The 12,400-nt window shown below is 46.1% G+C and overlaps 1 protein-coding gene across 2 annotated transcripts in view; it reads left to right on the top strand.

The window, feature by feature from the left end:
• Positions 1-12,400, top strand: part of KIF9 (kinesin family member 9) — a 22,794-nt gene extending 10,394 nt beyond the window's left edge. For both annotated transcript variants that reach the window (XM_010712305.4, XM_010712304.4), the window contains 8 exons: positions 1,227-1,317; positions 2,441-2,565; positions 3,203-3,385; positions 5,478-5,686; positions 7,350-7,529; positions 9,203-9,318; positions 11,456-11,560; positions 12,180-12,400. In XM_010712305.4, the coding sequence (XP_010710607.1) occupies positions 1,227-1,317; positions 2,441-2,565; positions 3,203-3,385; positions 5,478-5,686; positions 7,350-7,529; positions 9,203-9,318; positions 11,456-11,560; positions 12,180-12,287 (1,117 nt within the window). In that variant the 3' untranslated portion in view covers positions 12,288-12,400. The remainder of the gene's footprint in view (positions 1-1,226; positions 1,318-2,440; positions 2,566-3,202; positions 3,386-5,477; positions 5,687-7,349; positions 7,530-9,202; positions 9,319-11,455; positions 11,561-12,179) is intronic.

Here is a 12,400-nt window from a genome sequence, read left to right as displayed (position 1 = left end):
AGGAACCATATCAACTGGGATATCACACTTACTTAATGGGTGGAAATTAATTATGAAGTGTAGGGAATAACTTGTAACTGATAACAGCATTCTGGACTATTTCTGCCTGCTTTTGCTCAAGAAGACAGTTGCCTCTAACCTACCAGTGCTCGTAAGCCATGTGCAAGGGCTTCACACATTCACAGCAAATATTGAGGAGCACAATAAGAATGATGTGGCTATTTCCAAGGAAGTGTTCTCTGTCCATGTGGTGTGGAGGTGAGAAAGTGTGAAAGTGTCTGTTTGAAAGCGTTACTGGTGAGTGAGGAGAGATGTTCTTTTGGGCTGAATGAGGGAATGTAAATGGCAGGCTGGGAAAAATCCTGCAGATGAGGGCAAGCAGCTTCCATGTCATAAAACAGAAGAGAACAAAGAGGGATGAGGCTATTAGGGCAGCTAACCAACCATTCCATAACCAACCATGGTCTGGCTAGGCAGCAGATCACAGAGTCATTATTCCAACTTGGAAAGGACCCATAAGGATCATCGAGTCCAACTCCTAATTAGATTTTTCTACTATAAGAGAGACAGCAGGTCACTACTGCTGTAGAAAATCTGCCTGCTCTTGAGAAACTTGTCTTAACTCAGCTGTCTGTGGTATGTCATCAGACTAGGCAGTCTGGTTTTTCAGGGACCAAAGACCAAAGTGGTAACATTTCGACCGATTATTGTGTTTTTCTGAACTTCAGACTCCTTTTATTGTGCTGAAGCAGCAGGCTTTGAGTTTTGTTTTGTTTTTAACTTGCAGTTTTTAAGTCTTGATTAGTTAAATAATAATAATAATTAATCCCATGGACAGTGCTTCACCTGATCCTTTCAGTGAAAAAAAAATCACTGTTTGAAAACCTCCATGCTAGAGTAAGATTTTATATTTGAATGTCATGACTGAACAGATGTGATATTATTTCATTTAGACTATTAAAAGGTTGTGCTAAGTATTTAAGTATCCATGAAAAGTTATACAGTCTAAAAAAAGAAAAAAAAAGACAAGGAGAATGGGAACAGGTTACAACACTTAGAGGAAGAGCAGAAGGATCAAGACAGGGTGCTTGGAAATGAGATTACAGGTAAAATATATTTTATTTGGAAATGTGATATTAGGAGGTATTGCAGCTTTGGCATATGAAATAGTCCTTCAACACCATGGTAAGGGGCTGATGTTGTGGTTTTTTTTTTTCTTCCCAAAGACAACAGGAAGGTGAAGTGGAAACCAGATTACGAAGCAAGTACGTTCTGATAGACAAAAACGACTTTGCTACTATTGCTGCTGCTCAGAAGGTAATGGCTGGTGCTTAGGTCCTGCCCAAAACCCAACTCAGAATTTATCTTCTTTGCTTCTGAACCTTGAATTGCCTCAAGTTGAGAACTTCCTATTGAAATCTGAACTCAGAAACACTGGTGTGATGAGTGATCGGTGCACTGAGCAGAGATGGACCCATTAACAAAGTAGCATTCCTGTCAGCTGAGCATTTGGCCCATTATTTGAAGAGAATAATTTATAAGACAGGAATGAAGAAAGTCTAAGCTGATATAAGAAGGTGACCTCCCTGTCAGCCAGGCCCAGACCTGATGAGGCCCCTTTTAACCCTTATAATTTCTGGAGCAATGTAAGTATATCCTATGGAAACCATAAATGCAGCTGTAGACTCTGACCTATAGTTTTCATTACAAAATTCTTTCTCTCTGAAGTGGTTTCCTTGCCTTTCTTTCACCCAGTAATGCGGATAAAACAATCATTATCTGCTCTGCAGGGTCACCTACTTGTTCTGTGGTTTAACTGTAGATGCTCTGAATATTTGGAAGAAAAAGCCCAAGGGAAAATGCTAAGTATTTGCCTAACAGAAAAACACGTGGTCCCTAATGGGCCTATTCAAGTCTTTATTTAGAACTGGCAAACAAAGCCAAACCTTGAGATAAGTAGATTTTAACACTTAACATCTCCTCCTGTTCTATGATTGGGGCAATATGAGAGAAAGTATAAAAACTGTAATTCTCTGACACTAAATGAAGACTTCTGAGGCTGCTTTTCCATTGCACTGTTACTAATGCTGTTTGTGTTATGCTTTGGGATATGATCAGTAAAACACTATGAATGGTCTGAATTGTTCAGTATCTACAACTGTCTAAAGTTTTGGGGGAGGTTTATAGTAAAAACTTGAACTTATTTCCATGACATGAGACCCTCTAGGTATGTAAAACATTCAGCATGTGAATTTGTAGATAATTTTGGCTTTTAATTTGTACTTGATAGATGTTTCCCTTAAATACATAGTGAACAAAGATTTCCAGATTAGGTTCGACAGCAATATGAAGTCATTGTTGGGTATGGGCCAGATATCATGGCCTAGACAGCTGCAGAGCTATACCTCCTGGTCCATATTTTATTTCTTCCCATGTTCAGTTGGGTATAGTTGATGTGGATCACCATTTGTTGAAGAGACAAGATGTGGAGACCAAACCGACCCCAGTTTCACCCAACCCTGATGAGAAGAAGAAGAAATTCGGGACAAGCAGCGAGCAGTTCAAGTGAGTTCAGCAGCCAAACTACTCTCCTCATTTTTGTTTTTCTTTTGGACAACATGTTGTCACACATGGATGGAGGCAGAGAGGAAGCAAGAAAGGGAACAAGTCTGGTGATGACATCAGGAGACTCGTTAAACCTGAAGGTTATCTTTAAAGTGTTAGGTAGAATGAGATCTGCCAAGTGGAAAGAGGAGGGGGCGATGGACTGAGAAGCAGGTATGGAGTGAAACTGAGAAGAGGTTGTGAAGGGGAAGAGGGAACAGCAGAAAGAAAGATATTAGAATTTATAGAAGCGATGTCCCTGAGAGGGCAATTTCTGCAACTCCTTCTGTGGCTTGGTTCCTCCCTGACATTTCCTTTAAATCCTTGAGAAAACACCAAAATAAACCACCAAGGCTTCAGTAGCTGCGTGAAATGGGGGACCTCTCTGTGCAGTTCTTCTCTAGGAAGATGGAGTGAACACCTTCCTTGGTCTCTCTGAAGTCACACTGACTGTCCCAAGCAGACCAGGCTGGTATTTATGTAGGAGAGCTGAGAGAGGATAGCTTTTGAATTGGCAAACCTAACACCTACAGCATGCTTTGGTTCCAGTGCCCTCTTACAAAGAAATTAATCTGGTTCATCTTTTTCCCTCTGTCAGGAAGGAAGGAACTAAAAACTTCTTTTCTGGGAAAGACCTGGCTGCTCACTTACCATCAAAAAGTCAGGTAATAATTCCCAACAAGAATTTGGATGTGAAAGAGAAAGCAAGGAATGAGGATACAGCAAAAAATGATGCACAGCCCTCCAAGCCAGTCTCTGAGGAGATTTCCCAGCGGCCCAGGTAAGCCTCTCCTGTAAAGGGTGCTTAGCCTATTTGCCACAGGATGGTTTACACCAGAGTGGTGGCATTGTGTCCCCCAGTACAGCTACCTGCTTCAAAGTAAATGGGAGAATCAGAGATCTTCATTGCTTGGATGCAGAAGTACACAGTCACGTAGCAGTGTACCAAAGTATGCTGGTGGCTGTCATCTTCTCCATCTGCTTTGAGCTCTGTGCTGCACAGTTAATCTGTTAAGTGTGAGGTCTTGCTGACCAAGAGTCAGTTCCTGACTTAAATGCTGGCATGTTTTGTTGTTTTTTTTCCCTCCCTTTGGGTATTCTGGAATATACCTGCAGGTTTAACCTTCTGCTGCCAATGCTATGCCATTTCATTACATTTCCAGTTTGTCCCATGTAAAATCACAGTACTTTTCATCCCTGATCAGAGACACCTCATGACCAGCCACCAAACTCCAAGCACTCATGAAAAGAGGGCAATATCTTCATGAGGTCATGGCAGGAAGTTCCGTATCAGGGTGGAATTGTGGAGAACTGCCAGAAACACAACAATATGCCCACCATCTCCTTGCACAACAACAGAAATATAGCACTGGTTTGCATTTCTTTCTTGATGGTGTTGACGGGGTAAAATATGCACAGGGTACAGAGACCAAAGATGCTTTCTGTGAGGGTGTGCATGCAGCTGTTCAGCTCCCAGGAGCTCAGCCAGGACCCCACACAACCCAGCCTGCACATTACTTCTCCCATCTCCATCCATCTGCTGTTGCCAAGAGCTCCCAGCTAGCAATGCAGCTTTGAATTATTAGAAGCATCTCCATTGCCCTTGTGGAAGATGACTGCTTTTTTCTTGTTCCTGCAGCTGGGGAGAGCGTCTCAGGGTGAAGCTGTCCCAGGAGAATTTGCTCCTGAAGCACCTGTTATTGGAACAGGTTGTCCAAGGAGGTTGTGGATGCCCCTTTCCTGGATGCATTCAAGGCCAGGCTGGATGTGGCTCTGGGCAGCTTGGTCTCGTGTTGGCAACCCTGCACATAGCAGGGGAGTTAAAACTAGATGATCATTGTGGTTCTTTTCAACCCAAGCCATTCTATGGTTCTATTGTGTTCTTCCATGCCCTCTGCATGTATTTTAGTATTCTTCTGAAAACCGTGGCTGACAGGGAAGGCTGCTGCTCCAGCTGCATATGGCACAACCCCAAGTGTTGAATGGCTCAGCTCTGGAGATGAGCTGCCAAAACTGTAGTAGTCTGCCCAGTGGCCATTGTGCAGTGCTTTGCCAGCAGTTTGGCATGAAAACAGTCTCATGCAGCCTTTGAGATGCCTGAAAACGCCCTTAGGAGATCAACCCAAGAAAAGCAGTGGATGGTTTTGCTTTGACCAGTCTGAACTGAGGGACGTGAAGATTTTAAGCTCCTTTCTGCTATCAGACCCACCCCACTGACCAGAAACAACCAGCAGCACAGAGCAGCAGCATGCTGGAGCATGGTGTTCCTCCTGCAGTGCCAAGGGACTCATGACACGCTCTCCTTTTGCAGTGTGTGCTTTGTGTTGAAGTAAAAGGTGCTCTTTGTGCCTCAGAGCTATTTCAGAGAAAAGTTAGGACTGACAAATGCCACTTTGAATTCAGTCTTTCAAAATAGGCTGAGCTTAAAGGCCATGGGAGGCAGCAGCGTAGAGCAGCCAACTGTATGCAGCTCAAGGCTTTGCTTGGCAGACGTGGCCAGTCTGTGCTGTGAATCCAGCAAGAAAAGAACAAAAGCATTTCTGTTCAACAATAGGGAGGAACAGGATTAGTTGTTTTTTTCTGAAAATTCAAACGGTTAGAAATCCTCTTTCCAGGAAAGAATCAATTCTGAGACATCTGAGGAATGTGACCTCCATGGAAATAACTCTTGAGGGAATTATGTAGAGGGGACAGGAACGTGAAGGCTGACACAGACATGGTACCAATATGCAGCTGGCACAGTGGGGTCCTCAAAGGTCCCATTGAAATACCATCCACAAACCTCAGTGATGGCCACTCCCATGGTCTAACTGCAGGGCAGAACAGACTGACCTCCCCACAGCTCCATGTGTCTTCTTTGAATTCTGTTGCAGCTCCCCTCCATCCAGGGCAGTGGCATTTGAGCAATTTAAGGAGGAGTGTGGAAGTGAGATCAACCGGATCTTTAAAGAGAACAAAAGCATCCTCCTCGCCAGGAGGAAGAGAAGCAGCACGGTAGCCCGGAGGATCAACATCATCAAACAGGAAATGGAGGACATCAAAAAGGCTCTGGAGGCTCAGAGGCAGGAGCGGTCGCAGCAGGGTAAGTCACTGCATGGAGAATGGCCAGTAAGAACCTGGTAGGAGAGGGAGCTGCTGGTTTCAGAGCAGTTTCAGTGGTGGGACCACTACGCCCTGTTGCTGCTTGCCATCCTTTGTGCCTTAGCTCTGCAGCTGGTCTTGTGGCTTGCCACCTGATTCCTCCTGATTGGAGTCCTCAGCACTCCTCACTCTGTGCTTTGATGCTGACAAATGCAGGTCAGTACAGTGCAGAAGTCACAGAAACATTCCACAGAATGGCCAGGGCTGGAAGGGACCGCAAGGATCATGAAGCTCCAACCCTCCTGCCACATGCAGGGCCACCAACCTCCCCATTTAATACCAGACCAGGCTGCCCAGAGCCCCATCCAATCTGGCTTTAACACCTCCAAGGATGGGGCATCCACAGCCTCTCTGGGCAGCTGTTCCAGCACCTCACCACTCTCTCTGTAAAGAACTTCCCCCTTACATCCAACCTAAATCTTCCCTCCCTAAGTCATGGCTTGGCCTTACCATGGTGGAGATTTATTGCATCTCATATAATCATAGAACAATGGGGTTGGAAGAGACCTTAAAGCTCATCTAGTTCCACCTTGCTGCCATGGGCTGGTTGCCTCCACCAGCTCCACCAGGCTGCCCAGGGCTCCAGCCAACGTGGCCTTGAGCACCTCCAGGGATGGTGCATCCACAGCTTATCTGGGCAGCAGTGCCAGTGCCCTAAGTCTGAGTTCATCTAGATTAGTGTCTGGCTTATGGAAGTCAAAATCCCAAATTGCAAGGTGCTAGAGGAAAAAATGGGGGTAGGTTTCTGTATACTTTGCTGTGTTGAGATGTTTGTTAGGTAGAATATGCCTAGAAAGCTTGTCAGATTTTGTGCTCCCTGCAGCAGGGAAGGAATGAAAGAGAAAGGGAATAGTCAATAGCAAGAAGGCCCTGAACAGTGAGTGATGGCCCCTGCATTAGACTTCCTAATGCACAGCTGGCTTCCATTTCCCTTCCTGCAAAAGAGCTCTTCTGTCTGTGCTTTGTGAGCAGTCTCTTCCCATAGGATCTGACCCTGCACAACACAGAGCCCTTTTGGCTAAATGATGAGCAGTGTCAGCTTGAAGCTATATCAGAGTGAGTGTTTCTCTTTTCACAGACTCAATACTTTTTTGGAGCCTTTGCTCTTTATGAGGACATCACCAACTTGTGGGTTCTGGAAACTGCAAGAATAAACTGATCTGAGGGAAATTAAGAACTAAAGATGTTTATTCGAGGGAAGCAGCATTGGCTTAATGGTGTCCAAAGAGCTGATCAGCCCTTTGTCCCCAAAGGGGACACCACAGGAGCAGTGGTGAGGGGTTTGAGGGTTTTGGGGACAATCTTTGTTGTGAGAGCTCCCAGAGCCCTATGTGACAGCTCCCAGCAGGCTGCCAGGTCCAATCCATGCTCCTCACCTGCATCTCACAGGGACTGATGGCTGAGTGGGTTCAGGAGTTCAGGTATGATTTCTGCCCCACACCACTGCAGAGTTGTCTTTGTAGAAAGCACGTCTAAGGAAATATCAGTTGTGTGGTTAACCTCAGTATAACCGGGTAACTACCGTGTGGTTCAAAGCATAATGACTCTGCTTCGTCCCTCTCCACCCTCACAAGAAACCTTAATTTCCTTTTCTCACCCTCCAGGAGAGTACGTTGATGAGAAAGGACGCCTCATCATTGATGAGAAGGAGTTTTTACTCATCATGAAGTTGAAGGACCTGAAGGAAGAGTACAGATGCAGCTATGCTGAACTGCAGGACCTGAAGGCAGAAATCCAGTACTGCCAGCACCTGGTGGACCGGTGCCGGAACAAACTCATCTCAGGTACTGGCACACCAGGGCAGCTTCTGAGCAGCATCCAGCAGAGTTGGACTGCTCAAGAGCATCTCAGCACAAAGCAGGGGGTTGAAACTAGATGATCACTGTGGTCCTTTTCAACCCAGGCCATTCTATGACGACGATGATGATTTATTGCACATACAACAAGCCCCTGTCATTCTCTGTTGTGGTTTTTCTCATTGCCTTCCTGATTCGTTTTTTGTTGATGATTATTATGTTTTATCTTTTTATCTTTTTTTTTTATTATTATTTTTTTGCTATACCATTGGATTTCTGTAGATTCTCTTTCACAGATAATGACATACTGCTCCCTGGTCATGCCACTAGATGCATTCCTGTGGGGGTAAGAGCCAATAATAATGCTCTGGTCCTGGTTCTCACCTTTGATTTCTTTTAATATAGATGGTGGCTAAGGAACAACACCTGCCTTTGGCTCTGAGCTGCAGCTGTCTCCTCTGTACCCCTGGGAGATCAGCATTACTCAGATTTCAGCACTGCAGTAGGAAGCAGAGCTCAGTCATTTTAGCCTGTTCTTCACACGAGCACAGCCCTCGTGCTGATGAGTCACACCTCTGCTTTGCATGATCTGGGCAAATTTGTGGCGTGCTTCACTGCAGGCTGCTCAGTTTAAGTCTGCAGGACCCAGAGGGTGGTCCTGTTGTATGCCCACATTTATGCTTGTGATGGAAAACAGTAGGTGTACAAATGCCAGCATCCCAAACATTTGGATGCTGTGGACATAGCAACACTTCATTTCCTACAAACTTGCCTGAGCACAACTTGTATCCATCAGTGAATCCCACGTTGAAAGAATTGCATGGCTTGTTTTCCAGGAGGTACCCAGGGTCGAATAATAATTGTACAGTAAGTTTGCCACTGGTTTCTGTTGGACATGGGTTTGGTATTTTTGTGGTTCTCCAAATGATTGCTGTTTAAATGCTCAGGCATGGACCCACTCAGACAAATATCTGTGTCATCCCGGAGTGAAGAGGTCAGCTCAGAGCTGAAACCAGGGTGAAAAGCCAGCAGTGTTGCATCATGTCCACAGTGTCTGCACGGCAGGGTCTGTGTTTAATATTGCTAATTACTCCTGACTCCTGTGGCAAAGAGCAGTGGGTCGTACTGGGGGATGCTGCCTGTGCAGAAGCTGCTCCTGAAGTGGAGAAACGCGCCAAGGGAACAGAGCAGAATGCAGCTGTTTTGCTGGGAAATGCCCAGTGTTATAAAGACAACGTGCCCACTGCATGGCAGCACCTGTTGTGTGTTATCACTGGCTATTATGGGATGGAATTCGGCTATGCTTCCTTAGCATTTGGTTTTGAAATCTGACCCTCAAACGGCCTGACAACTCAAAATCGCCAGCTCCCTGCTCCCGAGCGGCTTGGGGAAGACGGCTGGGTGCAGGAGCAGTGCCACCTGGTGGGCCGCCTCTCTCAGAGGCTGTCCCCAGGGCCGTCAGGTCCTTGCCAGCTCACGAGCAGCAGCCTTTGCCAGCTGACAGTGCCCTGTTCTTATTAACGAGTTGTTCTAATAGGTTGAAATTTAGGAGATTTGGAGCACTGAGGTCCTGCCTGGCCCACGGGCAGTGAGCTGGAAGAAATCCACTCTTGTCTCTGCTCACTACAGCCCTGTTTCTTGCAACCCACTTTGCTTTGCAGAATTTGAGATCTGGTACAGTGAGTCCTTCCTCATCCCCACACATGTGCAGAATGCCCTGAAGCCCAGTGGTAACATCAGACCTGGAATGATTCCCATAAACAGAGTTATGTGCCTGGTGAGTTTTCCTGGCAGCTTTGCTCCTTCTTTCTACCCCCATGTTGTGTGGTAATGAGGGCGCAGCTAAGCCTGTGGGAGGAGGGCATGGCAGCTCTGCCCCTTTCTCTAAGCAGCGTGGCACTGAAATGCTATCTGACATGATGCAGAGAGCAGCTATCTGGAGGTGCTTCTTGCATTCCCGTCAGCTTTGCCACGAAGAGGCTAAAATAGGACAGAGTGATTGAAGCACCCAGTCATCTGCTGACTATCAGTAATCAGGCAAAGTGCCCAGAGGTGCAAGGGGTAGCGGGGAGGCTCGTTTCCAGACTGTATGATCTGTAATGTTTACAGCTAAACTATTGTGTTTCATGTTGTGGCAACTGGTACTTAGCTAGCCTTCTGCTTACAAACCAACTCTTTGGGGTATCCAACCTCTTCTGTCTCTTCTGCTTTTATTTACCAGACTTCTTCTTTGCATTATTCTCCTCTGAAGTTATTCCAGTCCTTCCTTGTTAAATGTCACACTTGAAACCTTAATGCTGTTTGATAGGAATGTGGTGGCAAGGCTTCCACCCTGACATGAGCAATGGGTTCATCTCACCCTGAATTAGTCCCTGTCTGCATCAGATCCCTTCTGGGCAGCTGTGTGGACATGTTGTAGGTCCATCTGTCCCAGGAGGAACAGGGGCACCTGTGGGCAGCTGGGAAGGACTGTAAATGGGGCATAACTGTGTGACCCCCTCCCTAAGTGCATGGCCTTATTTCTAGCCTGCCTGTCACTGGGGGCAAGGGTGGCTTTAGCTCCCAAGAAGGAAAACTGAAAATGACTTCTTTTGTCTCCATATGTCTGATTATTTTGACTGAAAATCTCAATGAAGCATTTTCTTTATTCTCTCCTAGAAAGGCATGCAAAGAGTTTTGAAGCTAATCATAGACAGATTCTTCCTATCCTACTGAAGTCGTTCCCTTGAGATTATGAATAACAAACATTATGTAAGGAAAAGATGTATAAGTTTGCTTTTAAACAGAATGCTATGATATACCAGCCTGGAAAACTGCAGATGCAAACTGTATGCAGAGAAGAGCCCAAAAAGCCCCAGCCAAGGGAAAAAAGCAACCCAAACCCCTTTGGATAATGTGTTGTGCCTCGTGAGGTCAGCAGGGAGACTGACTGCACTGCTCCAGGGTGCCACTCTTTGGGGAAAAGAGGAAATCCATCACCAGTCACTTTTACCAACCAGGGTTACTCAGTGTATTCACAAAAACTCCCTCAATGCTTTCCAGTCCTGGATTTGCTGTCATCACATCAATTAAAACCCAAAAGATGAATGAAACATGCCTTTTAGCAATGTTTTGCAGCTGTGTCAAGTTGATGATGTCACAGGCAGAAATCTTCACACAGAGGTTAAGCAATGTCCCTTGGAATGCTGTTCAGCACTGGTTTCTCTTTCTGCTTTCCCTGAGGGTCTGCTTTCCCTGAGAGCAGGTCACTGAGGTTCCCAGTTAGTGCCACTGGCAATGCTGGTATTTCTGTAAAGGTTTCCTTCCTCCTTTCAACCACTTTTTCCTTTTCCAGACTGATTCTCCTTTGCTCTCATCAGGGTACGTACCTTTTCCTCGTGCTTTGAGTCAGTTTGACCATTTACCTTTTATCACGCCACAAAGTCACTGTTACCTTCTGCAAGCTGCTCGTGATCAGAAAGTGACCAAGGAATCTGCCAGAGCGCTCCTCAAACATGGACACATTATGCACTGGCTGATACCTGATTCCATGATTCCGTAATTCTAAAACATTGTGCTTCCATTCCACCCGTGCTCTTCCTTGGTGCTCTCATGCCATCCAGAACGTTGCCTGGAGAGATGTGGGCATGGGACAGAACATGCAGCTCAGATGTTCTTTCTGCTGGGAGATTACCCTGCAGTGGAGACAGTCCCATGGGTAGATATAGCTGAGGAAACTCCCTCCAAGATTCTATGCTTGCAGATGGCCTTTGCATAAATTCCTGCCCAGATCTGATCAGCTCCCAAGGAAGGGAAAGGGGGCACCTACCACTCCCAGCCCACGTCCCGAGGCTTCTGAGAACCAGTGTTCAATACAACAAATGGAATCAGCCACAACGTGTGATTTTCACATGGCTCTGTCTTTCTGCTGGCAGGAGGAAGATGAGCAGGAAAGGTTCGAGCGGATGCAGGAGGCGATGCTGCCTGCTGGGCCAGATTCTGCCGCATTCTACAAGGCAAAAATGAAAACTGATCAAAAGGTGATGTCAGCTGGACACAGTTCCCTGTAACACTGTCAGTGTGTGTAGTGAGAGCGGCTCCGTGCCTCGCTGCAGGGCTCCTCTGGGCCTGGTGCAGTTTGGCCACAGCCCTTTGGACCATTCTGGATGGGTTCTCCAGCACAGCGAAGCTCCTTGAGATGTTCATTGCCACTGGCTGATGTACAGATCCCATCCTATTGCTAAAAAGCAATCCCAGCACTTTTCACCACTAATTCCCTCCTGGCAGAGGCTTACCATAAATTACCAGAGAGCCCATGAGCTTAGTGGAACTTCAGAAAGATTGTGTGTTAGAGCTGCACCGTTAAATCACTATGCATTTTTTAAGAGAACATCACAATACCAATGCCTCGGTTCTGGCAATGAGGAGAAGCTCCCAGGCTGAGTCCTAAGGGCTTCTTGTGCCCTCATTCAAGCTTGATGGCATTTGCCACCAGTAAAGCAATGATGCTGTGACGGAGCTGCACTCTCCATGGTTCGTATTTGGGCAGCCCTACTTGGGAAGGTTGGAAAGGATGTTTATTTTGGCAGGGAAAATGCTTTTACTGATGAGACTTCTGTCCTGAAAATAACTGTTTTTTTGTTTGTTTTCTGTTGCCAGCACACATACAACAGAACCATGTCGTCCCTCAAACTAATGCACAAGAAACCTGGGCACATCACAGCTGCAGGGAAGCACAGAGCCCTGCCATTTCTGCATGTCACATAGCAGATTGGGGCTCGCCTGGCATTCAGCAGAAGGGCGATGAGCAATGTCACTTTATTTTCACACCTGGTTTATCAAAAATAAACCGAAGGAAAAAAACAATAGCAAAGAAACAA

This window comes from Meleagris gallopavo, chromosome 6 (genome assembly GCF_905368555.1).
Source record: "Meleagris gallopavo chromosome 6, MGAL_WU_HG_1.1, whole genome shotgun sequence".
Taxonomy (NCBI): domain Eukaryota; kingdom Metazoa; phylum Chordata; class Aves; order Galliformes; family Phasianidae; genus Meleagris; species Meleagris gallopavo.
Note: the sequence above shows the minus strand (reverse complement) of the source record. Positions and strands in the feature narration are given on the sequence as shown.